Raw genomic sequence first — 26,156 nt, 5'->3', positions numbered from 1 at the left:
TATATACACAACTTTGGTCCACGGTATTTTTTGTTTGAAACTCCTATTTTATTAAACACAGAAACCTACCCAAATAAGCAATAAAATGAAATGGAATGTACACCAGGAATACTCTAAGTCTGTGGCATTCAATTGTTCAATATGAAGATTCAATGGAGAAAATCTGAGCTTAAAATTCAGCCTAACTCTTGGCAAACAGTAACTGGTAACTGCTGGTAACTACTTTTGAAAACAAACTGTAGTAAGATTTCATCAGAAAGGAGTTTCTCTTTGCACACAATTTATGTGTTTCCTGAAAAATAATAATAAAAAACAGTCTCAAAAGCATTTTGTGGCAAAAATTACATCATTAACCTTGAAACTATATAAAGCCTTTCAGATATGTGGCTTTTATTTACAATAACCTTCTTCTATATTCAAAAATATCCTAATGTAGTAATGTAACTATACAGCTATGTGCAAGGATTTTACATCCAGTAAAAAGTTGCTTTCACCTATTATTTCCTGGAAATAAAGGGAAAATATGTTAAAAATTCATGACAAGATGCTGATTTTAGGCCTCTGTTTCTCTGCACTATTTAAACCCTTGACTAATAAAACATCCATTTTGCAGGAGTCAATCTGTTTCACATCTGTCAGTCCAGAACAACAAGCAACTACAAACCCAAATGTAAATACTTAGGCTTTTCTGAAACATTTATCCCACCCTTCATTTCAGTTTATACATGAAAGCTTACTAATAGTATTAGCCATTGCTATGGCTATTGTAGAAAGCACTTCTTGTTTCACATTAGCTGATATATATTAAATTTAATGCTGCCAACAAGCAGAACATAAGACATATCCATACAATAAATATCTGACCAAGAGAAAAGCAATGAAATAATAGATTCATAGGCTCAGAGAATGGTTTGGGTTGAAAAGGAAGTTAAGATCATCCAATTCCAGCCCCTGCCACAGGCAGGGACACCTCACACTAGAGCAGCTTGCTCCAAGCCCCTGTGTCCAACCTGGCCTTGAACACTGCCAGGGATGGGGCAGCCACAGCTTCTCTGGGCATCCTGTGCCAGCGCCTCACAGGGAAGAGCTTCTGCCTTAGATCCAACCTGAACTTCTCCTGTTTCAGTGTGAACCCATCACCCCTTGTCCTATCAACCTGCAGGACAATAGGAGACCAGGTCTAAGTCCCAGATGTGAAAGCTGTCCTTGAGAAGCTCAGTGCACTGTTCTAACCCTGGAGGCTCCAGCTTGGCTCAGCCACCAGCAGTATGGGCAGAAGGACTTCTAAGCTTCAGCAGTCAGTCATAGGTTCACAGAATCAAACCAGGTTGGAAGAGACCTTTAAGATCATCATGTCCAACCTTTACTCCAGTCAGCACCTTTAGGTGACATGACAGAGCTATGACACAGGCATGAAAGAAAGCTTTCGTGAACATTTTAACTGTGCTGTTGGATGTTTCTCCCCCTGATTTTATCAGTTGTCTTTTCCTCTGTTCCTCCTGGGGATGTAATATTGCAGTGGCTACTAAACACAATCATCTGCATAAAACAACCAGCTACAGAAAAAACACTGTGGTTTTGTTTCTGAGATTCTCAAATATATATACCCAGCCTGATGTTACAAATAGAATACAGGAAGAGGAGACCTTTGGTCTTTGAAGTGTCTGGGAGAGAGAACATTAAAAAAAGAAGGAGACACTACACTCAAAAATAAGATAAAAACATGAAGAATACAAAGCTCTTTGAGGGCTGCATTTGTTAATGTTATAATTAAAAGGTCAGATGTTCACTTTTACTTATGCTTTTTGATTGGCGGATTTTTTTCTTGGTTTGGGGAGCAGAAGCGTGTTCTGGAACACTTTTTATTTCCAAGTACTTTATACCCCATTACCCTTGCTGTGCTTGGCCACTACTACGTTGATGAAATCTCACCACTTGAACTAAAGCATTAACAATGAGTAGGAACAGGTGGATTTTTACCATGGGCAATGTGCAAAGGAAAATCTTGACCAATCAATATTAGAATAGTAGAAAGATTATCACCTATCAGGAACTGAGCTTCGAGAGGGGCTTTAGACAAGGGCCTGTAGGAACAGGACAAGGGGGTATTACCTAAATTAATAATAATAGCCACTATTTATTTCTTTGATCCTGAGGCTTTCTGAAGGTTTGGGAGTTTTGCTTGATTTTTGAAGTTTCTTAATTTCTAAGAAGATACATTCAAAGCATTAACATTTATAGACTCATAGAACAGAATCACAGAACCAACTAGGTTGGAAAAAACCTTTAAGATCATCGAGTCCAACCATTAATTTAGTTCATCCACATCCACACACCTATGTATATCTGTAGAGAAATTTAAATTATAACCTAGTATTAAATTCTTACACTTTCCAATCACATGTACTGTCCTCCTTCAGATTTTTCCAATTACTACTAACTGTAATCAATTTGCAAGCTTCAGAAGTAAATTACCTATGTTTAGGCATCATTAATGTTAACTAATACCCAATTTTACTTTGATGTCTTCAGCCTGGAGAAGAGAAGCTGTGCAGAGACCTCAGAGCAGCTTCCAGTGTCTGAAGTGGGCTACAAGGATGCTGGAGAGGTACTCTTCATCAGGGACTGCAGCAATAAGACAAGGGCTGGAAAGGACCCTAAAGCTCACCCAGTTCCAACCCCTGCCACAGGCAGGGACACCTCACACTAGAGCAAGTTGCTTCAAGCCCTGTGTCCAACCTGGCCTTGAGCACAGCCAGGGATGGGGCAGCCACAGCTTCTCTGGGCACCCTGTGCCAGCACCTCAGCACCCTCATAGGGAAGAGCTTCTGCCTTAGATCTAATCTGAAATTCCCGTTTCAGTTTGAACCCATCACCCCTTCTCCTGTCACTAGAGGTCCTTATAAACATCGATTAATACATAACTAATGACTTCAGAAACATACAGAGGCAAAAAAAATGTCTGAAGTATCTTGGCTTCAGCTCTGCTTTCTCAGAATCCCATTACCAAATCACATTGTAGTTTACCTGAACTGCCTTTGCAGTCATTGCTGGGCATCAGAACAAAAAACAGCTAGTTCACAGATCTTTATAAGACAGTTGTGCTCTCTAAAGAGGCCAAACCAGACAAGATTCTGATAGAAACGTTGATGTTTTCAGAAAAGCTGAAGGAAAACACTAGGAGTAGTTCAAGAAGTAGCAGGTCTGCAGTTTTGACAATGCAACTTCAACTTATCAATGTCAGAAACTTCAAACATCTAATGCTGACCTAAAACACAACAAGCTGGCCTCCCTTGCAATGAAGTGTGAGCTAGTAGATGTGATTGTTTCCTCAGTGTTTGCAGATTGATGCTCTGCCATACTGCTCAAACTCATTCAGAAAAAGGAAAAATAACCTTGAATGTTTAAATAGAAATGCTTAACCGAGATGAAATGTGACAACAATAAGGACAGTAATCAAATTATGTCTAAAGCAGGAAATACAAGATCAGAACTATGTGGTACCAGAACTCACGTGGAAGTCATCCTCAGTTATCCAACTTTAGCTTTCTTTTAAGGCTGTTCTTTTGCAAAAGACACATGAAGAACTTAAGACAGTCACTTGACTTGCAGTGAATCCCAGTAGAAGACACTGTCAATTTCATCTATAGTCTGTAGAATGGATCCTGATGACAAAGCTGGTTAGAAAACGCTCCAGTATTGCCTTGTACTTTGAGCAATGTCTTCTGGACAGTAGTCAACAATGCTAGCATCTTCCTTAATTCTATATTATTAAATTGCCAGTGGTTCAATAATCAGTAAGAATGCAAACTAAAAGTCTGCCCAACAATTCTGCAGGTTTCTTTCACCAAAAAATAGAGAGGGATTCATATATAAGACTCCCTATAGGGCAGCAAAAGCAGGCACTTTCATGCCTTTCTCTAAGAAATAGAATTAGAGCAAGAGTATTCAAAAAAGGCAGAAGCTCTTCTCTGTGAGGGTGTCCAGAGAAGCTGTGGCTGCCCCATCCCTGGCAGCATTCAAGGCCAGGCTGGACAAGGCTTGGAGCAACCTGCTCTAGTGTGAGTTGTCCCTGACCGTGGCAGGAGTTGGAACTGGATGATGTGAAGGTCCCTTCCAACCCAAACCAGTCTGGGATTCTGTGATTATGCGTCCTCCAGAAAACAATGACCAGGTCTCATAAAATCATGACACTTTCAAACTCTTAAGAATAAAAAGCAAGAAAAGTCTTAGTTTTAAGAGTAAGCTAATTTTTACAACTTGTCTCCTTTACAAAGAACTTAATCAGTAAGTACAGATTCTACTAAGCGCTAGAGAAGACTCATCACTACTAAACCTTTGCTACAGCTAAAAAAAAACCAAAAAAAACTGTTCATGGAAGTTTCAAATTCTTCTGAAAAGTAACAAGAGAACTGAAGCAAAAGGAAGACATTAATTCAGACATAAACAATACTTGAACTCATCTGGCTTCAGGAGATGGGTATGGAAAAATTAACATATGGGTTCCCATTTAAGATCTAATCACAAAGTTTACAGTCTGAACTTGTAAACTGTGTAAGTCTAGAAAAACTACTTCCAATCCCATGATAACAAAAGACAGCTTTGGGATGATACATTCAGCATAACACTGAACTGTGTATTTACCTACTCTACAGAGGTTTTTTAATGCCATTTAAAAAAGGCAGGGAGGCAAAAGAGAAATTTGATTACAATCCCAACTAACTGCTTAAAACCAAAAAACCCAAACCAAATTAGCTCACTTTCCACTGACTTCTATACAGAATGGCTTTAACTAGAACACCGCATTCAGCGCAGGGGGTTTTGTTAGGTTAGGATCGCTTTTCATCAACCTCCTTTATATATTACCCAATTAATATGGAAGCTTTTATAACGGGGAATTGATACTAAACAAATCAGGCCACTACTCATAAGCACTGCTGTTTGTGAATGAATTTCTGAGAAGTCAGTTATGGTTTTGGATGCCTGGAAATATATCAAGGTTTTATTTAATATGCAACGCATCAATTAATTTGAAAACCCTCTCACAAATGCTTATTCTTTGAGAAGAAAAGAATCCTCAACACTAACCCCCCCCCCAAAAAAACACCCACAAAACCCAAAACCTAAATCAACTTAAAGAGGGAGGAAACAAAACCGTGTATGTTAAATACATCAACTTCCTAAGTTCACATAAAGGAATCAAAGCAGTGTTTTAAGAGCTTTTTGAGGAGAAAAGGATTTAGAATCATCGAATCATAGAATGGCTTGGGTTGGAAAGGACCTTAAGATCACCTAGTTCCAACCCCCCTGCCTTGGGTAGGGACAGCTCACACTAAACCATATCACCCAAGGCTTCATCCAGCCTGGCCTTGAACACTGCAAGGGATGGAGCATTCACAACCTCCCTGAGAAACCCATTCCAGTACCTCACCACACTCACAGTAAAGAATTTCTTCCTTATATTCAATCTAAACCTCCCCAGTTTAAGTTTTAACCCATTACCTCTTGTCCTGTCACTACAGTCCCTAATGAAGAGTCCCTCTCCAGCATCCCTATAGCCCCCCTTCAGATACTGGAAGGCTGCTATGAGGACTCCATGCAGCCTTCTCTTCTCCAAGCTAAACAGCCCCAACTTTCTCAGCCTGTCTTCATACAGGAGGTGCTCCAGTCCCCTCATCATCCTTGTGGCCCTCCTCTGGACTTGTTCCAACAGTTCCATGTCCTTTTTATGTTGAGGACACCAGAACTACACACAATACTCCAGGTATTCTATTCTACTCTACAAGAGCAGAGAAGAAGGGCAGATCACATCCTTCAGCTGCTGGTCATGCTCCTTTTGATGCAGCCCAGGATACGGTTACTTTCTGGGCTGTAAGCACACACCGAAGCCAGCTCACGTTCATTTTCTCATCAACCAACACCCCCAAGTCCTTCTCCGCAGGGCTGCTCTGAATCTCTTCTCTGCCCAACCTGTAGCTGTGCCTGAGATTGCTCCAACCCATGCACTTGGCATGGTTAAACTTCATGAGGTTGGCATCAGCCCACCTCACAAGCATGTCAAGGTCCCTCTGGATGGCATTCCTTCCCTCTAGCGTATCAACAGAACCACACAGCTTGGCATCATCGGCAAACTTGCTGAGGGCACACTCAATCCCACTGTCCATGTCAGCGACAAAGATGTTGAACAAGACCGGTCCCAACACCGATCCCTGAGGGACACCACTCGTTACTGGTCTCCAGACGGACACTGAACCGTTGACCACAGCTCTTTGCATGTGACCATCCAGCCAGTTCTTTATCCACCGAGTGGTCCACCTATCAAATTGATGTCTCTCCAATTCAGAGACAAGGATGTCGTGTGGGACAGTGTCGAACGGTTTGCACAAGTCCAAGTAGATGACGTCAGCTGCTCTACCCCCTTCCATCAGTTCCATAGCCCCATCATAGAAGGCCATCAAATTGGTCAGGCAGGATTTCCCCTTACTCAAACCATGCTGGCTGTCACCAAGCACCTTGCTCTTTTTCATGTGCCCTAGCATGCCTTCCAAAAGAATCTGCTCCCACATTTTGCCAGGCACAGAGGTGAGACTGACTGGTCTGTAATTCCCTTGGTCATCCATTTTCCCCTTCTTGAAAATGGGGGTTATATTTCCCTTTTTCCAGTCATCAGGAACTTCACCTGACAGCCATGATTTTTCAAATATGATGGCCAGTGGCTTTGCAACTTCATTCGCCAGCTCCTTCAGGACCCATGGATGGTTTTCATCAGGTCCCATGGACCTGGGTACATTCAGGTTCTTAAGATGGTCTTGAACCAGATCCTCTTGTACAGTGGGCCCGAAGTCTTCATTCTCACAGTCCCTGCGTCTGCCTTCCAAGACTTGGGTGGTGTGGTCAGAGCCCTTGCCAGTGAAGACCGAGGCAAAGAAGTCATTCAGAACCTCAGCCTTCTCCAAGTCCTGTGTAGCCAGTTCTCTCGATAGCTTTCAGAGGGGGCCTATGTTGTTCCCACTCTGTTTTTTATCCACTACATACCTATAAAATCCCTTCCTATTATCCTTAACATCCCTAGCCAAGCTTAATTCTAACTGGGCGTTAGCTTTCCTAACCTGATCCCTAGCTTCCTGGACAACATTTGTATTCATCCCAGGCCACCTATCCTTGCTTCCACCTTTTATAAGCTTCTTTTTATTTTTGTTTGAGTATCTTAGACAAGCTTCGGTATTTTTCAGTCTGAAAACGTATAATGAAATTCATTCTTATTTCAGGTTTTTCCCCTTTGGTAAATTCACTTGCACTTACTTTTCCTGAACTAAAAGTGGCTCTGAAATCCTACAGAAAATTTGGTAACATTCAGGATTTAGTCCTGTTGACAATGTTTTCTCCCTCCCACTGCCCAAATCCAAACTCTCACACACATGCAACCCAAACTCCTTTTCATTCTAGTTTCTCATTTAAGGCAAAGCACTGAAGCACTAATATTCAGGAATGCAGAGGACATCAACAAAATAAAAACAAGGGAGCTCTTTCAGAAGCAGAAGGAAGTAAGAAAAGCATGGGAGATCAACGAATGCTCCGGAGTTTTAACATGGCTATGAATGCACTGCATCCCACTTCTGAGCTATTCCAAAGAAGTATCATCTCTTCACCTTTGGTTACAGAACTGCCAATGGAAGTGGTTTTCCTCTCCACCACACTCCTCCACCCCACAGTGAATCTAGCACCTGTGCAGCCATGGGAGTGATGAGTAAGTTGCTCCAAGGGAAACTATGCTTCTTGGCAGTACAGTTTACTGCTGGATTAGCAAGTGTATGAGCACTCCAACACAGAATAGAGCAGAAACATGTGGAGTTGGGGGAGGGTTTCTGCCTGTGCTAAGGATGCAAGATGAAAAAGTATAAAACTACCCATCCTGGCAACAGCTGCCATCACAACCCTAAATGTAACAAGAAATTGCACCCTAGATCTCAGTCTTTTACTATTAGGCTAAAAGGAAGGAGTCTGCTACTAGTATCAGCTACTCTACTGCTCAGCACAAAGACAGAAAAATTGATCTGGCAGATTAAAGCAGTGAACCAGGCAATTCTTTGGAAAGCCCAGCACCACTCTAATGCCATGAACCAATTCCTCCACACCTAGGAAGAGGGGGAAAAGAGCAAAAGACCTCTGAAGTGAGCCTTCCAAGCAAACTCAAAGCATCTTAACTGTAAAGAAGTGTCAACTGCAATAAAAGACATTTCATGAAGTCTTTCTACCCAGCATCACCAGCAATGTGCCTAAAGAACAACCATGCCCACTTCACACTGACATTCTGAGATTCTACCACTGCAATCTCAGGCTGAAGGAGCAAAGTGAGAAGTTTCCTGCTTTAGGAGCCTAAACTAGAACAGCACAGAACTCTGCTCTTCTGAATCCACACCACATTATAAAATTGGCAGTGTTCTTCCCTGCAATGCCCAGACTCACAGATGTCCATGTGTGAAAAAGGAGGTCATCCTGGAGTTGTTAAGCTGTTTACCTTTGCTTGGCAGTTGCAATTCCTTACTTTGCAGGCAGCTATGCCAGACAAGTGTAATTTTTCATCCCATCACCCACCAACAATTTAGTGTACAGACAGCTGAAAGCTGTCTCTTGTTTTATAGGATTCTTATTCTCAGATACCCAAGGTCTGTGAGCAAATATAAGATCACTACAACAAGCCAACAGTTTATCCCTCTAAAACACAACAGATTCTGGTTTCAGTGTTTTCCCCTTGTAAATAGGAAATGAGTCCAAGTATAAATGATAGATTTCTCCTTTGAAAGGGTGTCACTTACCAGTAACTACCATGCTGCTCATGTTAGAGTTCGGACTATTGAGTACACTGCCTGAAAGAAGTTCGTCAGATCCTCTCTAAAAAGAAAGAGACAGTAAGAGATTTTTTTTTGCTCTATTTTGTGATTTTTTAAAGATAAGAAAATTTTTAGAAGAACTTAAGCAAGCACAACCAAACCTCTTCCGATTTGGCAGACTTCCTCTTTTCAGTTCAGTGCAACAACTTGAAATCCAAGTAAAGCAGTATATTTACATGGCAAGCTTTGAAATAAAAGCAGCTTAAGCACAGTTGAAGCCACCTCCAAACACAATGAAAACTGAACAATAATCGTGTCCAGCATTTCCAATAAAGATATTATTAGAATTACATATATTTAGGCTATTTCAGTCACATTTAAATTCACTTATTAGTTTACTATTGGAATATATGTACATACTACATAATTCTAGCTGAAACTGAAAGGGAAATCCATACAGATAGAAATACGGTGTTTAACTTGCTTCTAACACCCCTATTTATAAAAAATCAAAACAAAACAAGCCCAAACAAAACAAAATTGAAAACCCCAAGCAAAAAAAAAAAACCAACAACCCATTGGTTTTCATCCTGTTGTGAACATTCCAAGAGCATCTCAAGAATAGTCAGCAAATGTGGTTTACATTGCACCTCAATACTGCACACTAAAATAACAGGAGGATTTCACCTTTCTAGGCAGCAGGGTTGCAAGACGCATAAAATCAAACCTTTCCCATTTAATCATAGTGCACTGTATGTGTTCATACACAGAACAATATGTTAGTTTAATTCAGACCTGAAATACATACTAGTTTTAAGAGCTACTGTATGTGTATTGCACACACAGAGCCAGTACAGTTTACTCAGTTTTCAACATCAGCTCTGAAGAATCTTACTGAGTACTCTTAGCTCTTAAGGGTACACAGCAGTCAACAAAGCTGCCTATCAAATCAACAACAGATATCCTTTACAACTGAGTAATGCCTGATACCAAGACTAAGTAGGACCATGAGAAGGACCATGTGTCTCAAACTAAGGATAGATCTCTAATCAGATGTAGCTGGGTAAAACTGAAAAACAAATTAGAGAAGTTATGGAAACTCTACATTTAGACTGCCCTTCTTTCTACTTCAAATATAATACACCAACCCAGGCACTGGTTCTAGTTTTCTAATATAATATTTACATAGCTAGAATACTGCAAAGTTCAAGATTGCTACCAGTATTAGCTCACTCAGTGATAACAGCAGTTCCTTCCTTGTTTGGAAGCCCCTGTCTATAGCCTGGACAGCTCAACTGAATAAGCAGCAGTAGCAGCAGAGACTTAATCAGTCCATAGTCAGGCATACGACGATAACTCAGCAGCATTTTTTCTTCCCTTAATATGACAGGCATTCATTTCCAATAGCACAGCAGTTACTATGTATTGTATCCCCAGTACAATGAATGCTCTTCCCCAAACCTGCAGGAACTTTACGATTCTGAAATATCTCAACTTTTAGTTGTCTTCAGCTTCAAGAAGTTACTTCAGCAGCAGCTAACTAACAGTACACAAGAGTGACTCCATGAACTTCTCATTCCTAGTAAATCAGGCTTTCAAAAAGCTGTTTATTTCTTAACCCACAGCAGAATAATCCAAAAGGAGCAAAAATTACCCAGAGTGGATATTAAGTTACTGTATTTTTGTGTTTCATGAACAGTGAAGAGTCTTCATTTTGAAACATCATTTCGAACGTCATGAATACATTCAGAGTCAATCACAAGATTTAGTCATTACACTTGGAAAAGTTTTAACAATTTTGTTTCAGAAGAACAAGCAAATGTGAATTCCTTATACTGGCATGTATCATCAAGCCTGCATTTGTCTTATTGTCACAAATCAGTGTTCATAAGTCTGATCCACAAATGTCCAGGTTTGGATACAGAATGTTCTTCCAGTTCACCATGAAACCACAAAGGCAGAGCAAACCTCTGCTAACTCACTCCCACATGTATTTGTTAAGCTTTTGGGAAAAGACGAATGTATCTCCTATCATGAGAGTAATTAAATATATACGGTTCTTTTTCCTTTTGATTTCTTAAGCAGCTTAGATACCTCTGCACTTCAATCACCATGTTCTTGGGCACAGAGCAGTTAAATTACAAAATCAAAGGCAGTAATTGCCTGGGAACTGTCGTTTACCTCAGAAAGGGCTATCTTAAGATGACAGTTGTCTGGTAAAGCTGTTTAATATAAGCATTTCAAGTAAGCAAATACATTCCCTTTAAGACTGGTAATACTGTGTGACACAAGCACCTCCTGAAGAAGAGCACAGACATAAATAATTATTTTACTTATACTTATTCACCAGAGAGAAGTCTTTATGCAATTAGTGGTTTGGGGTGCTTGGCTTTGGGTTTATGTGCATCTTCTTTTAGTGGGTGCTAAGCCAAAAAGGACTGGCAACTTGTTTCCAAGGGCAAAGTTCTTCATCACCCAGCTCTCTCACACATGTATTTCAGAATGATAAACCATTCCTCAAGCATCTCAAACATTCCCTAGTCTTATTCTCAAGCATACCAGTTCTGCCAGTCAAATCATGCAAAGCAAAGAAACCTTTCAACCCATTTGGGTAAATTCTTTTGAGTGTTTCAGAGGTAAGAAAACTAAGCTCAGATCTCTGAAGAACACAGCAGATCAGATTCAGTGAAGAATGCAAGATCCCAGAGCAATGTTCAGTTAACTCTTTTCCCCATTTGTGTAAACTGCTGTACTCTAAAGAATGAAAGCAAGTTTGAGTTTGTATAACAAGACTGAAGATCACAAACACACAGAAATATACACTCTAAAACAACAAACAGAAAACAACACAGTGGTTTTATTTCAGCAGACTGTAAAGGATAGTTCCTACAATAGCAACATGGTAGAGACAAACTGAATGTCCATTTTAGCACGAGGGAAGCAGATTATAAAGGACAAAATAAGAAGTACAAACTGCTATTATACTATTAATAGGGCATCACCTGACAGCTAGTCCTCAACAGCAGCAGTTTTCTATGCCATATTTTTATTCCTGCCAATGTCAAGACCATTAATATATATTAATCTTCAATGACAGACAAACTCCTATTCAGATCAATGTAGAACACTTCTTCATGAAACCAGCATCTGCCAAAACACTGCTACACAAAGTAAACAAGGGAATTGCCAAACTAACTTTCTGCAGTGAGTGCACCTCAATTTTGTTGAGGTCACTATATCCTTTCAGGGAAGCCCAAGTTATGACACCCTGGACTCCATGAGAGCTTTTCCATCCGTGGTGCAAGACCAGCATGCAGCATGTTCATGCATAGCATCAACCAGTGGAATTACATAAAGGAGATCTTCTAGCTCCTTGCTTTTAACTGTCACAATTCTTCACTACACAAGCTGGATTTAGGTAGCAGGATTTTGGATTCCCTCCCCCACCAGACTACTATGAAGCTTCATGCTATCACCAGTTATATTAAGTAGCTATGTAATGTCAGGAAGTCATTCCAGTCATACTATTCTTCCAGGCTAAACAAAACTATACTGTTTAGAAGTCTTTGCCAACTATCTTCCCCTCACCCTCCAGATAGGGCTTGAAATATTTCAATCATTCCCCAGGTTTTATTACATCCAAGGTAGAAAAAAAAACCCTCAAGCGTAACAACTCTGGCTTCAGAGTTGCCAAAGACGTTTAGTGTTTTAAGCAAAGTACCTTTCTGACAACTGTTTATACAAGAGAAACATTATCAGCTCTTTGCCCAATAATTCCATGCTAGGAAGAGACTCTTAGCAAAAGTTCTGGCTAAACCTAACATAACAAACTGAGTGTATTACAAAAGGCTTATTAGAAGCATGTCTAGATACACTACATGAACACTAAACCAATATTACTAAAACCAGGAAACAAGTGACAAAACTGTACTTTGTTAAAAAGTCAACAGCATCATCTGAAGTAATTTCTTTAATTCCCACTAAAAAAGGCAGAATACACTCAAAGATACTGAAAACCACATTTTTCTGATAAATCCTTTCATTCATGGTACCCAAATTTGCTTATATTACAAACCTCTCTCAAGAACAGGATGCTTACGCCCACCCTACTTTCCTCTCTCTCCCGTACTCCTCCCCTAGATAAAAGGAAAAAGGAGAACTTAAGCTGCACTGCACATTTACTGCAGTCAGTCATTCTCAGCCTACAGGCACAGATTTCCCAAGGGCTATGACAAGCCAGGAGACAGATCTCATGATTTCAAGAAATCTAACAGCATTGTAAAACACTTATTTCTTACAACATCTGGAAACAGTTTAAAAGAAAAAGGCAGAAACTTGATGGTATGGGAGAGGAATAAAAGCATATGGGAATTCCAACACAGACATGAAACGCTCCCCTCTGATAGATACACATTTGTAAGCACACTGTTTCAATATTCAGTGTCTGAATTTAACTTGGGGGACAGGACAACACACTTCAAACCCCTTCACGCAGCATTTCTAAACTTCAGTTTACACACGATGGCTCAGAACTTGATGAATGCTTCATTTTTGACAGGATACATTTTTAATGAAACACTGCATAAATACACCCTCACATACTTTTTACAGAAGAAATACTGGATCTGCCTTATGCTCTGACTGCACGCACTACTGTCAAAACACCCAATCTACGTGGTAAATAGGCTGTTACATCTCTTGAACATCTAGGATCATAACAGAAGACTCATTCGGGACAGGGCAAGCCACGTCCAAATATACAATCCAAAATAAGTTCCATGTAGATTTAATAAGTATTTTACAAATCATACATTTTAAACTATAAGCCTGTTCCCACTTCATAAGAACCTTACTTACATGGATAACATCACTTTCTTTTAATTCAGTATCAAATTAACTGGGTAGAATATGACCACTTTTCAATGCTTATTATCAGTATTCTCCTTTTTTCCCCACTTCAGTTCGCTTTCATGCTGTCCTCAGCCCAGCATACATTGTTTATCTACCCTAACAACTAGCTTCACCATTTTTGCACTCATTTTTTTCAGTAAAGAAGAATCTAAAAGAAAAATAAGCTTTTATTCTTTTTAACTATACGCATAGTATATGCCATGAACCTACTTTGTGAAAACACAAAGTTAGCAGATATTGAGAGCGCAATCAAGGGAAGCTGAGAAGGCTTGAAGTTGAAAGGAGCCAAGGCTCAGCTACTCAGAAAAGTTTCCAGGTTCTCAAAATACAATGTGGAAATGAGCCAAATTTCTCCAAAGGATCTGAAGATCAAGCTGGACTGAAGAGTCAAAAAAAAAAAAATCACATCTGCACTTAAACATCATTTGGAAATCTTCACACTTTCAATTGTAATGAAAGAGCAGGCAAGAGTTGAGTTTAATACCAACTGATGCTTCAAACTTCCAGGAGGAAGCACACAGACTTTATACCAGCATTTCAGACCTTCTACTCCAATTTTACCAGGGAAGAAAGTGTTACTCTGAATGAGCTGCACATAACTGGTAGTAGGTTAGAACAGGTGAGAACTACTCACTAGAGCTACCACCTGGATGCGTTCTTTGCATTCTGGTTAGAGTCATGGAACAGAGACGTACCAATTCGGTCCTCTAGTAGCAATTCCTAGATCTCAAAGTAAAATCCAGTATGAAAAGATCCAATATGAAAAGAAGGTATTTTCTACTTGTTTTTCTGCAATTTGAAATAATAACTTAAAGATTTAGTGCTATTTTGTTTATAATTCAGTACTGATGTTGTGCATTCATGAAAACCCTGATTTTATGAAAAGCTAAGAACCTATGTACTTGCAGCTCTAAACCCCAAGCCCTTAAATCAGACATCACAGACCCATTAATAGCTTGCAAAACTCTGAAAACATGGCCTAAAGCGCTAAGAAATGAGAAATACTCAGTGGCTGATGGGTTCAAAATGAAATGGGAAGTTCAACTTAGATGGAAAAAGCTCTTCCCTGTGAGGGTGCTGAAGTGCCTGCAGAGGGTGCCCAGAGAAGCTGTGACAGTACTATCCCTGGCAGTGTTCAAGGCCAGGTTGGACACAGGGGCTTAGAGTAACCTGCTCTAGCGGAAGGTGTCCATGCCCGTGGCAGAAGGTTGGAACTGAATGATCTTAAGGTGCTTTCCAACCCAAACCATTCTATAACTCTATGAAACGGAAAAGGTATTTTCATGCTGGTATTGGTTCCTATTTTTCAGATGGTGAAGGTGACTACATTTCTCCTTCTACAACCCCTTCAATTAAGAGGCAAATAGAAGTGTTCCGTTTCCAACTAGTGGCAGACATCAGAACAAATCAAACAGGTACACTAAGCCTTCCCCACACTGACACATGCTTGCTGCAGAGTACACTAATTTCCAGCATTTTTCTTTCTTCTCCATTTTGCTCTCCTTATTTTTCCACACATTACACAGTATGAAAGTAATTTCAACAGGGTAAATTTACAGTTCTGTTAAAAAAGAGAGCAAGTATGTTTCACTGTAGCAAGCTGGTGGATTTTTATCACCAAGGCTATGTTCCACTGCTGAAAAGCCATATTCAGATGCCAGTTCCGAACTTCTGAATATCGTCACGCTTCATTCCCACTTTATTGTTTGAATGTCCTGTACATTTTTTGCTGTCTATTGTTGCTACAACTAAGTATTACTGAAAACCAAATCTGATTTAAGAACATCATCCTGGCTAACACAAAATTAAAACAGTTCATCTAATTCACAACCAACCCATTTTTCTCATATCACTGCTCTCAGCAGACTCTTTGTCTAATCTACTAGGAATATACTAGTAGTTATATCAGATATGCAAAGATAGCTCAAATGTATTATTGTAATAGTTTAAACACAATAAAACGGATTTTCAAATGGTCAGCCAGGTATTTTATCCTACTATTCCACGGGGTTTTTTAAGTATACAGAATTCCAACAGTGAAGAAGAAACTGAAAGGAAAAAGCTATTTACATGTATTTTCTCACTTCTTAAGCTTAGTCTCAACTTACCTGCTTGCTAGAATTTCTGAGTTTTTTTCCTACACGTTTTCATGATATAATGTACAGTTCACATAAGAAGTCACAATGTCTCTACTACCATCATAGTGACACTCTCAGTTATTAGAAACAAAAAAGGGGCAGGCCTCTTTTTTCTGAGAAATTTTCTGAAATCATTTTCTGAGAAAAAAGATTACTCCTCAAAACTCGAGTTAAAAAAAGCAGCAACACCTCTACTTCATGCCCTCTTCTCTACGACTCTATGCCTGTGTCTCTCACGGGTTCCCCCTCCCCAGTACTATTATAATCCCCCAAGTTACATTTCAGCAACCTCGAAAAAGGGTGACTTTGGGACACGCTATTGTTTGCAAACCTACCAGAAAGTACTAGGAGGGCACTTCTTGGCATCTTCTATCCAATCATAACATAATCAATTACATACACACCAAGGACTGCCTCTTTTCTTAAGCATAAGGCAAAGGCTGATGTACTGACTTTGAGAGGAAAAAGGCCATTCCTGAATCTTTAGACATTACGAAACAATGTTTACAGGAATATATGAGGTTTTCCCTCCTAAGTACAGCTGGGGCTGTCCACACTTGGCAAGCTGAAGTTCAGTTTTTGGCCAGCACAGCCCAAAGCGGTGTTGACAGCATTGCAAATTCCCAGCTGCTATACACCAAATAACACATTCATGAAGGAATGACTACTTCTTTTCTGACTGCTTCTTTTTTCCCAGCTGGCAGAAGTACACCTCAGCCACTGTACATGAAATGTGCAATGCACATACACTAAATGAGTCACTCAATTGTTCAGTCCCCATTTACAGCACAGCTACACATGCCATGCAGGAGAAAGACGATACATCTGACTCAAGTGGCACCCACTGCAATACTGTAAAAGAGAAATACCACCTTCAATATGCACCAAAATGTCACCAAACTTATCCCTGCACCTGTGTGATGTATCTTCTTTACATCACATTTTATACCCCTCTAAAGACTCGTTTAATTACTCAGAGAAATGTTACATTATATACTTTGTACGTTCACTTCAACAGTTGAAAAAGGCTGTATCACTCCAAGTGCAAATCAGTTAACTTATCGAGATTAAAGTATCATAACTGTAAAGAGAACATCATAGCTGCAAAGAGAACACAAGCCAGCAACTCAAGCTGCAGTTATTAGATTCTGGTACTCAAACCAATATAGCCAGTGAACAATGACAAGTCTGAGATTAGTAGGTAACTAGCAGGTCATTTCAAACAAACAATGAACTATGTAATATATTATCATTACCAGAATCCTTAGCTCTGTTCTATTCAAAACCACTTTGTACCAACTGCTTCTATACAAAGGGAATTCCCAAAGTCATATCAGATCCAGAGCTAAAGCTCATTCTTTTCCTGTTCTTTTGGAAATTGGAAAATAAGGGGTAAACTGTGCAGAGTACCATTTCCTTGCTGCCATGAATTCTAGGTGAGCAAAGCAAGACACTAAAGACCAAATCAAATATGAATTATTTCACATGTACTTAGAAGATTACTGGGTTTTGACATGTTCTAACGCCTTCAGAAATTAAAGCACACTGCTCCTCTGACAGGTTTTAGCCTGGAAGCATGCTCCCACTGCATATTTTGAGTTGTGCAAATCCCCACATTTACTCTGTGTAAACCAAGTTTTCAAAGAGTATGTGTCATTTTTTCCACCTCCATTTTGAGTTTTATATTTTCCTCAGCTTTTGGCATTAATTTCTGGTGACTCAACACATAAATAAACCCAAGATTGCACATTCAACACTTCAATGAGCAAAAATGGTTTCAATCAAATCACGAACAGCACAAATAACTGGTAATAGCTTCAAATTTAGCAGCCTCATTATAACTCCAAGACTGTAAAACTGTTAATAAAACATTATAGGCAAGTATTCCTTTTACTTTATACTTGCCTTGCCCACATGCAGCCCCCAAAGCTCAAAAGCCCTTTTTTAACTCATAGGCGATTCCTAGACTAGTTAACTTCTACTATTACTCTTTTACAAAGGGGTGTAAAATTGCAACACGTTCAGTTCCCTGTTTTCCAAGCAAAAGTGTCATATGTCACAATTCCTTTCTCCAAGTACAACTGTATCACAAACGTGCTGTATAACTGACTGATGAGCATAATACAGTAGGTAGAAAATCTCAGGAAAGCATCAGGTCAAACAAATGTCCTGGGTAAGTTGATTTCCCTATCCACTTCCAAGATCCATTCAATCACGGTAAAAGCAGTGTAAAAAGCACATTAACACTGCTGATGTAACTCCTTGGACTCAAAACTTGCTCCCTACACATTCCCAAAGCACCCCAAAGAAAAGATAACAGCCAGGAAAAGGCCACATGAATGTTCCAGGTAGTTTATAAACCACTTACCAATTAAGCATTTCTCAACTGTAAAACATCAGTTCATCAAGAGCTATGAACAGTCATCAGAGAACTTAAAAGGCAAATGCTTCACACGGCCTTCCATGAAACATTGCTGAAGCTCACAGACTGCTACCCAAACTGCATACACCAACTAGCAAGAAATTCCATTTTCCATTCCTATTAATACCTTCAGACAATTACAGAAGCTCCAGAATACAATCCAGTTTACTCTTCCCATATTTAACGGCTTTCTTCAGAAAACCATCACCATTTATATTTATTCCCAGTACTTCTGTGCACAAACTGATTGTTTCCTTTTAAAATCCAGAGGAAGTCCATTTTTTACAAGGCAAAGAGCACAGTTCTTGAGACAAGCCTTTCCTTGTATTGATTTTAATCACTACCTCTGATACACCTGGCTTGCTTGCTTTATATTACATTCATAATACAATTTCTACAATCAACAAAAGGAAGTATTTATGTCATCCAAAGTGTCATTTCATCATGTCTAGTATCTGAAAATAGGGTTCCAATATCCTACTACACACAATATACTTTATGAACACTCAAGTTCTCCTCAGTCACTCATAGTAACAAATGAAAGGGATACTATAACCATTTACTTCTCCTGAAGTGAGAATGTCAGAATTTAAGGCTTAAGCAACACATGGTCTACCTGAAATTGTTTCATCAGACATGACTGAGGGCAATTTATAAATCATTTTGCCCCACAACTATGGGGGCAGTTTACTTCTGAAAGACATGAACTTCCTCAAGCATTCCTTCAAACTATTAAATATAGTTTTAATCAGTTGACACTTTTTCCTCCCCATCAACAGAGAAACAAGCATGTCAGTTTGTGTTTCTTATTGGGATTAGCTCCCACAGAGTACTTGAATTACTTTTTCCTCTTGATTCAGAGAATGATTTTAAGCTTGTCTTCAATATCGCATGAACCTGCGGGGCCAGACAGATCCAGATCTGTTAACCGACTTCTTACAGCTTCTCCTAAAAGCAAGCTTGCTGAGAAACATACTACAGGTATACATTCTGGCAGAATAGCTGCTGTATCTACAAGCTAGCTGTATTATATAAGAATTAGACCAAATCCAGCAGGACCAATGCTGAACCTGAGCTAAAGAGCTTTACTAGACAAAACCTGGCTAACCAAGCAGTTAACACAGAGCAGCTTCAGGTGATAAAGCAGTCCCTGGACAAATGTGAAGACTTCACTGTATGCACTAGAAAACTTCCCCTTCTTCTACTGAAACAAAATTGCTTGCACACATTCCTTAACATAAGCTCAAGTTCCCCTGTCCTATATTACCTTTGCATTCTCATTATCTCTCAGTCTGCTTCTACAAAGTACTAACTCCCACAACAGATCTGGACACAGAAGTGAAGCAAATTACTACTTACTTCACGATTACTAAAAAAAAAGTAAAATTACTTTACTTCCAACGATTTGGAAGCTCCTCCCTTGTTTTAATAAAAACAGTAAGTTCATAACAACTTGAGAAATAAAAAGTAAAGCAAAGCAAACACCATAAATTCTACCTCCCATATTTTAGTGGGTTTTTTAGCTTCAGTAGTAACTGGTTTGGATGGGGGGGAAGGAGAAGAAAACATGTCTTTTACAGTCACCATGTAACAATGAGAAAGCACTGTTTTGAAAAAAAAAAAAAAAAGCTTTAAAAATAAGAAGCTGACACCACTACATTCTAGTGCCACTGTTTATAGTTCAGTGCCTGGCAAAGTCTTTTGTGTAGAGCCTGGATGTTATCTCTAGGGATTTTTGGTTAATAAAGCATATACTGCTGACTAAATATCAGCTGACAATGACCAGCTAAAATCTTACAACTTCAAATCACTGACACGGAAAGTAGTTCACTTTGTATCAACAATATGCCCCCTTATTTGCCAAGCACGCATCCTACCTTAACACCAACAGCAACATCAGTGACAATGCTGTAAAGAAAAGAGAGAAAAAAAAACAAGAAGTCAACCAATTCATCCTTATAAAGCCAACTTTTCAAAGCAGTGCCATTAAAATAGCCAACAATTACCCCAATCGAGAAGCTAGGTTCAAAGAACATAGCAGGGCTGAGGGCAAGTACAAAAGCAACTTTCAAAAGCCAGAGTCCAAAGTCTTAAAGCAAGCATGACTCCAAAGCAGCACTGCCAGGAAATCTATATAGGGGAAATTCGGGTTTCTGTGATCACAGAGTGAAAGAATTTGTAAATACAGAACTTTTCTACACACCTATTAACTAGACTGTTAGTTCAGCAACACAGCCTACCCTACAGATCTTACAGGAGAAAGCAATGAACACATTGCTTTAAATTAGCCTGTAAAAAGGAGCACATTGGCAGGTACACATACATGAAGCTTAACAAGGTACGCCTCTATGAAATTTAACCAGTTACACCTATATGAAACTCTGCAACAGGTACATCAAGGCCCATCTTTTTCCTGGAGGTTGTAACATAACTCACACCAAAAGGAACCTAAGCCCGCACCAACAGAAAAGGCAAAATAAGGATATGTGAAAGCATTCCACAGTGTAATACTCATTAATAACAAGCCTACTCAGACGGGCTTTTCAACTCCTATCATTAGAATCACAACTAACCATAAAAAGCCTTTAGAACTCTCAGTTGAAAGGCTGTGCGATTGTAACATACAAAAGAGATTGCTTCTGTTTGAAGAAGAGTAAACAACTCGATAGGACATATAGGAGCTGCAAGACGTTGTATTTACACTGAGGAAGGCTACAACCACCAGACTGAACAAAAAGAAGGCCTGTGTACAATGACTGCCCAGCCCTGGCCTTCTCTGTCCTGAATGGCTGCCTCCTTCTAAACCTTCCCTTCTATGGCCTTCACAGCGAGTCTCCGGCACGCATAAAGGCATCTTTCTACCTGAGGAGGGGGGAGAAGCCAGAGGGCTTATTAGGCAGTTCCTGAAAACAAAAGAGCTCGACATCTGGCTCCTGCTGGCAACGCTCCTCCCCTCCAGCCAGCTCCAAAACAAACCCGAGCCCGAAGGGGCTCCCCACGGCTGAGAAGGGGGGCACCCGGGGCTGCGGGCAGGCAAAGGCGGGACAGAACGACAGCACTAGGGGATGGAGGGGACGGATGGGGCAGATCGCGCTCCCCCTTTAGAGGACGGCGCCTCTACACTAAGTAGAAGGCGGCCCAAAGCCCTCGGCGGTTCAAACGGCAAACCCCGCCGAGGGGTCCCTGCTACCGAGCGGCTGAGCCCCTTCCTCCCACTCGCTGTCCCGCGGCAGTAAGCCCGCCTCGTCCCCACCGCCGCCGGGGCAGCGGCCGCTCCCCACCGCCTCAGGGACACCTCTGGCACCGGGACGGGTCTCACCACCGACCGGCAGCAGTGCCACGGCCGCGATCGCGACTCACCCGTCCATCGCCGAGCAGGACAGATCGCGGGCAAGCGGGACTGGCAACCGCGCTGGCAACGCGGACGAGAACACGGTCAGAAAATGGCGGCCTGGCCTGCACGGAAACCGCCGAGCGTTAACGATCGCTGCACTCCGCTCCCCGGCCCCCCCTCTCGCGCCGCCGCTACCGAGCATGCGCAGTGCTACCGAGCATGCGCCGCTGGCGATGCTGAAGCCTTTGCCAGCAGCCGGGTGCCGGAGGTGGTGCGATCGAGGCCCGCCGAGGGCGGGAAGCTGGTGGCGGTGAAGGGGAGGGATAACGACAGCCATTGCTGCCCCGGGGTGACCGCTTCCCGCCTCAGGAGCGCGAACACAATTCCCGGCCCGGGAGCAGGACCCTTCCCATGGAATTGTGCAGAGGCCGCGCCGGGCCCGGCATCCCCAAGGCAAGCACCGACAGGGAGCACGCAAATAAGCCTTTCTACTTTGTGTAAAGGAGACATTAAGCCTGAAGCTTCTAACACTGAGATGTTAAACACTGAGATACTGGCAGGGGCTTGGAACTGGGTGGTCTTTAATGTCCCTTCCAAACCAAACCGGTCACAGAAACTATCTGTAAACTACCATATCAGGGTACAAAGGATTCACTTTATGTGGCTGCTTCAAAATACACATGTCCTTTCATTATTCATATCCCGGCCTGGGTGTTTTGTCACAAATCTTACGCTGTTTGAGACAGAGTGTCTAGAGAGGGCTGTGTACAGGAACTGCGTTCAAACCTGAAGTCAGAGTAAAGAATTAAGAGCCAGAAACTAAACATGTATGTATCTATACCTGGAACAATTCCACTATGCTTTACTACCCTGGTCTCCCTCCTCCTCGACTGTTGCTCACACTCCTGTTGATGCAGCCCGGTGCACGGGGGGTTCCTGGGCTCAACACACACTGAAGCTGGCTCATGTTCAGTTTCTCATCCACCAACACCCCCAAGTCCTTCTCCACAGGGCTCCTCTGAATCTCTTCTCTGCCCAACCTGTAGCTGTGCCTGGGATTGCTCCAACCCAGGGGTAGGACCTGATTCGGACCTTGTTTCAGACCTTGCACTTGGCTTTGTTGAACTCCATGAGGTTGGCATTGGCCACCTCTCCAGCATGTCCAGGTCCCTCTGGATCGCGTCGCGTCCCTTCCCTCCAGTGTGTTGACTGCACCACACAGCTCGGTGCCATCACTGACTTACTTAGGGCACACTCAATCCCACTGTCCATGTCACTGACAAAGATGTTGAACAGGATGCGTCCCAACACCAGCCCCTGAGGGACACCACTCGTTACCGGTCTCCACATGAACATCAAGCTTTGGACCACCACCCTCTGCACACGGCCATCCAGCCAGTTCTGTATCCACCCTCTTGACTATTACATTTGCTTAGATTGCCTATGGAGTTCATCACACCAAATACTGGTTTATTCTTTCTTGCTTTATACATTATTATATTTTTTAAAGTAAAGATTATCTGCTCGGAGCATCCTTCACGGATTGCATGTGTTAAGTAACACACTTGAAAGTAACATCAAAAGACTTCAGAAATTTAGAATTGCTTATCACCATCTCTATAAATCCAGTGCATTTTCATAGATTTACTCCATATATATATATAAAATACCTATAGATTCCAGCATGTTTAGTAGACTTCACACCACTGGAGGTCAGGGTTATAGTTGGTTTTACTCCTCTTTGTTGCCACATTGTGTTGGCAACACAACGTGTTTTTTACCCCCTGGTAAATCTAAATAAATCTTGTCTGGTTTTTATTGGTAGAAGTACTGATCCTTCTGCTTCTTAGCAATTAGTAGAAAATCTGTCTTTCCATTGGATTTATCTCACTGCCTGTCCTGCTTAATCTCCTTTGCTTTAATAATAATGCCATCTTTGAACCCGTGTTTCTCATCTTGAATAGTTCTGTTTTCTCTTTCTTTTATAAAACACCTACAAGAATCCATTTGATTAAGTGAGCTAATACTCACTCGGTTTATCCTCTGAGTTAGATACTCTTCCATATAAGGGAGACTGAAGAGTTGAGTGTTTATAGCAGAAAAGACATTGAAGCTGGGGTTGCAAATCCTGGTGAAATAATGTAGGTGGCTTCGTAGAACACAACTCTGGTCCCCCTGAAGCCATCCATAAAAGTGATAATAAATCCGAATTTTACCTACAGCATTTAATTTTAGAAGGGGAAAAAAAAAACTAGCCACAATCAGTGTGTTCCTAATAAAACACCAAGCAACTGTTCATTCAGTAAAACACCTCTAGCAAAACCTTCCACATTCCATTGTTACAGTACGAAACATGAGGCCTTATATCCCCTGCTAATAAAAATTTTAGTGCTGATATTATTATTAGCTGTACAAAGATCCCACACTTTTTAAATCCAGGTAATCTTATTGCTGCAAGAATACTTTGTTTTCCAAAAGGATTTCTGATCTCCAAGGCCTTTTCCAACCTAGTTGATTCTGTGATTTAGGTGTTTCACTTTGGTTGATTCCTTTTTATTTCAAGAGCAGCTAATAACTAATAGACTGTGTAGTTCAGTAGCCGTATAAATGGTGTATGCATACTGAAAGGCATTGAGTAGAATTGAGGAAGCACACGAAGGTATTTTCTGCAACACACTGTCCCAAATTGAGTCCCTGGAGTTGCTGGGGATAAAAAATAGCATCCACACTCCCAGGGAATCTTGTTCAAGTATTTGCCTGAACACTTTGGACATCTGCAGCATTCTAGGGCAACAAGTTATGCAGTTTAAGAAATCACTGTGTGACAGATACTCTCTTTTGTTTGTTTCAAGCTCACTTCCTGAGAATTTCCTTCAATGTCCTTTAGTTCTTTTCTTTAAAAAAGGTGGATAATTTTCCCTGTTCACCTAACCATGCCATTCATGAATGCACATATTTCATCAGATCATCCTCAGTTATATTTCAAGAGTCCTAGTTAATGTCTCCTCTATTAGGAATCATTCCATATTTTCAATAATATGCTTTGCCTTTTCCAACACCTTTCCTAATCCTATTCTGGAAGCCCCTAATGGTCCTCATTATTCAAGTTATGAATCAAATGGCTGTATAAAGGTGCATAAGAAATGCTTTCTGGTTTATTTCTGGTTTTACATCCTTTTTCTTCTCATAATACCAGTCTCCTTTGCATGCTTGAAAGCTGCTAAGCCACGAGCTGATATTTTCACAGACACCCTGCCTAACTCAAGCACTCTTTGCTGTGCGGAAGTAATTCATTTTGATTCCAGGATTTTGCACGTATAGTTTGGCTGGTTTTCTCCCTTGCATATTACTTCCATTTTTCACCATGGGATTGAACTAGCCATTTTATCATTCAGTCACACAGTATCATGAGAGCTTTCCACAATTCTTCACGGTCAGCTTTTGTTTTTTATTACCATGAATAATTCAGCATCATCAGCAACCTTGGTCGCCTCGATAATCACTCTTTTTACCAGATCATTTAAGAATATGCTGAATAGTGCAGGTCCCTGTAGTACCCTGCCAGTGGCCTCCCTCTGCTGTAAAAAATACACTGTTTTTCTTGCCCTCTGTTTAATGTCTTTTAATAATCTAGTATTAATAACTCATAAATTATTCATATATCAAAGAATGTACCTGTTGATCCTGAATCATTTTAGTTTCAAGAGCTTTGGGCAGAGTTGCAACAAATTCTTTCCTTGAATTTGGATCGCATTTTAATCAGACGATGCTAAAACTCAAACTTAGCGACTTCTGCAAAGAATATGACACTTTTGGCTATTAGGTGCACTTAAACAGTAGCAACTCTTCATTTCTCCCTGTCACCAAACATAACAGCCCTGTCTCTTTAGTTTTCTCATGTTATTAACAGTAGTGTCACTGCATGGTGTGGCTTAGTACAACAGATCCTCTGGATATTATAGGAAAGGTTGATCTTTCAGTTTACCAGTCTTTGCTGTATGAAACCACATTATTCTAGCTTAAGCCAGTTCTTATCAACTTCACGAATTCCCCAGAAGCCTTTGAGCAAAGGGCCAACATTTATTAGTAGCTATTCATCTTTTTGTGTTCCTGTAAACAATAGCCTTGATCAGCATTTCTTCCCAGCAGTCTATGTGGTTGATTTACTTTGGTTTATTCAACTAAGTTTTGAAGCTGTTAAGTAGCTTTTAAAAGCACAATGCCCTAAACAGATTTAGTCTCTTTTTCAAGTTCAGATCAGAACTTGTCTTGCTGGTCTGAATCCATACTGATATCCAGCCTTTTCTTTCTAGCATCCTTACTAGAAAAAGCTTATTTGGGACAGGCTGGGAGTGTTACTGCTCTCTACCATCTCAAATACAAAAACACATGACATAGCTCATACTGTACCTCAGTAAATATTCATAACAGTTCAGAGGTCAGTTCTTGACAACTAGATTGTTATTTGCCTGCCCAGCTTCCCTCTCTTGCTTGTACTGTATCTACCTGGAAATCTGTTT

The 26,156-nt window shown here is 40.7% G+C and overlaps 1 protein-coding gene across 5 annotated transcripts in view; it reads right to left on the bottom strand.

Annotated features, from left to right (window-relative positions):
- The window catches only part of PTBP2 (polypyrimidine tract binding protein 2), a 45,710-nt gene extending 23,902 nt beyond the window's left edge, over nucleotides 1-21,808 (bottom strand). For 4 of the 5 annotated variants that reach the window (XM_031054646.2, XM_013130418.3, XM_013130411.3 and 1 more), the window contains exons 1-3: nucleotides 21,663-21,808; nucleotides 20,180-20,210; nucleotides 8,817-8,892 (exon numbers count right to left, since the gene is read on the bottom strand). In XM_031054646.2, the coding sequence (XP_030910506.1) occupies nucleotides 8,817-8,892; nucleotides 20,180-20,210; nucleotides 21,663-21,670 (115 nt within the window). In that variant the 5' untranslated portion in view covers nucleotides 21,671-21,808. The remainder of the gene's footprint in view (nucleotides 1-8,816; nucleotides 8,893-20,179; nucleotides 20,211-21,662) is intronic. The other variant, XM_013130415.3, reaches the window with a different exon arrangement.
- Nucleotides 21,809-26,156: the final 4,348 nt, after the last annotated feature.

The sequence above is a fragment of the Melopsittacus undulatus genome, chromosome 6 (genome assembly GCF_012275295.1).
Source record: "Melopsittacus undulatus isolate bMelUnd1 chromosome 6, bMelUnd1.mat.Z, whole genome shotgun sequence".
Classification (NCBI taxonomy): Eukaryota; Metazoa; Chordata; class Aves; order Psittaciformes; family Psittaculidae; genus Melopsittacus; species Melopsittacus undulatus.
This window is presented reverse-complemented; position numbering and strand designations above follow the sequence as displayed.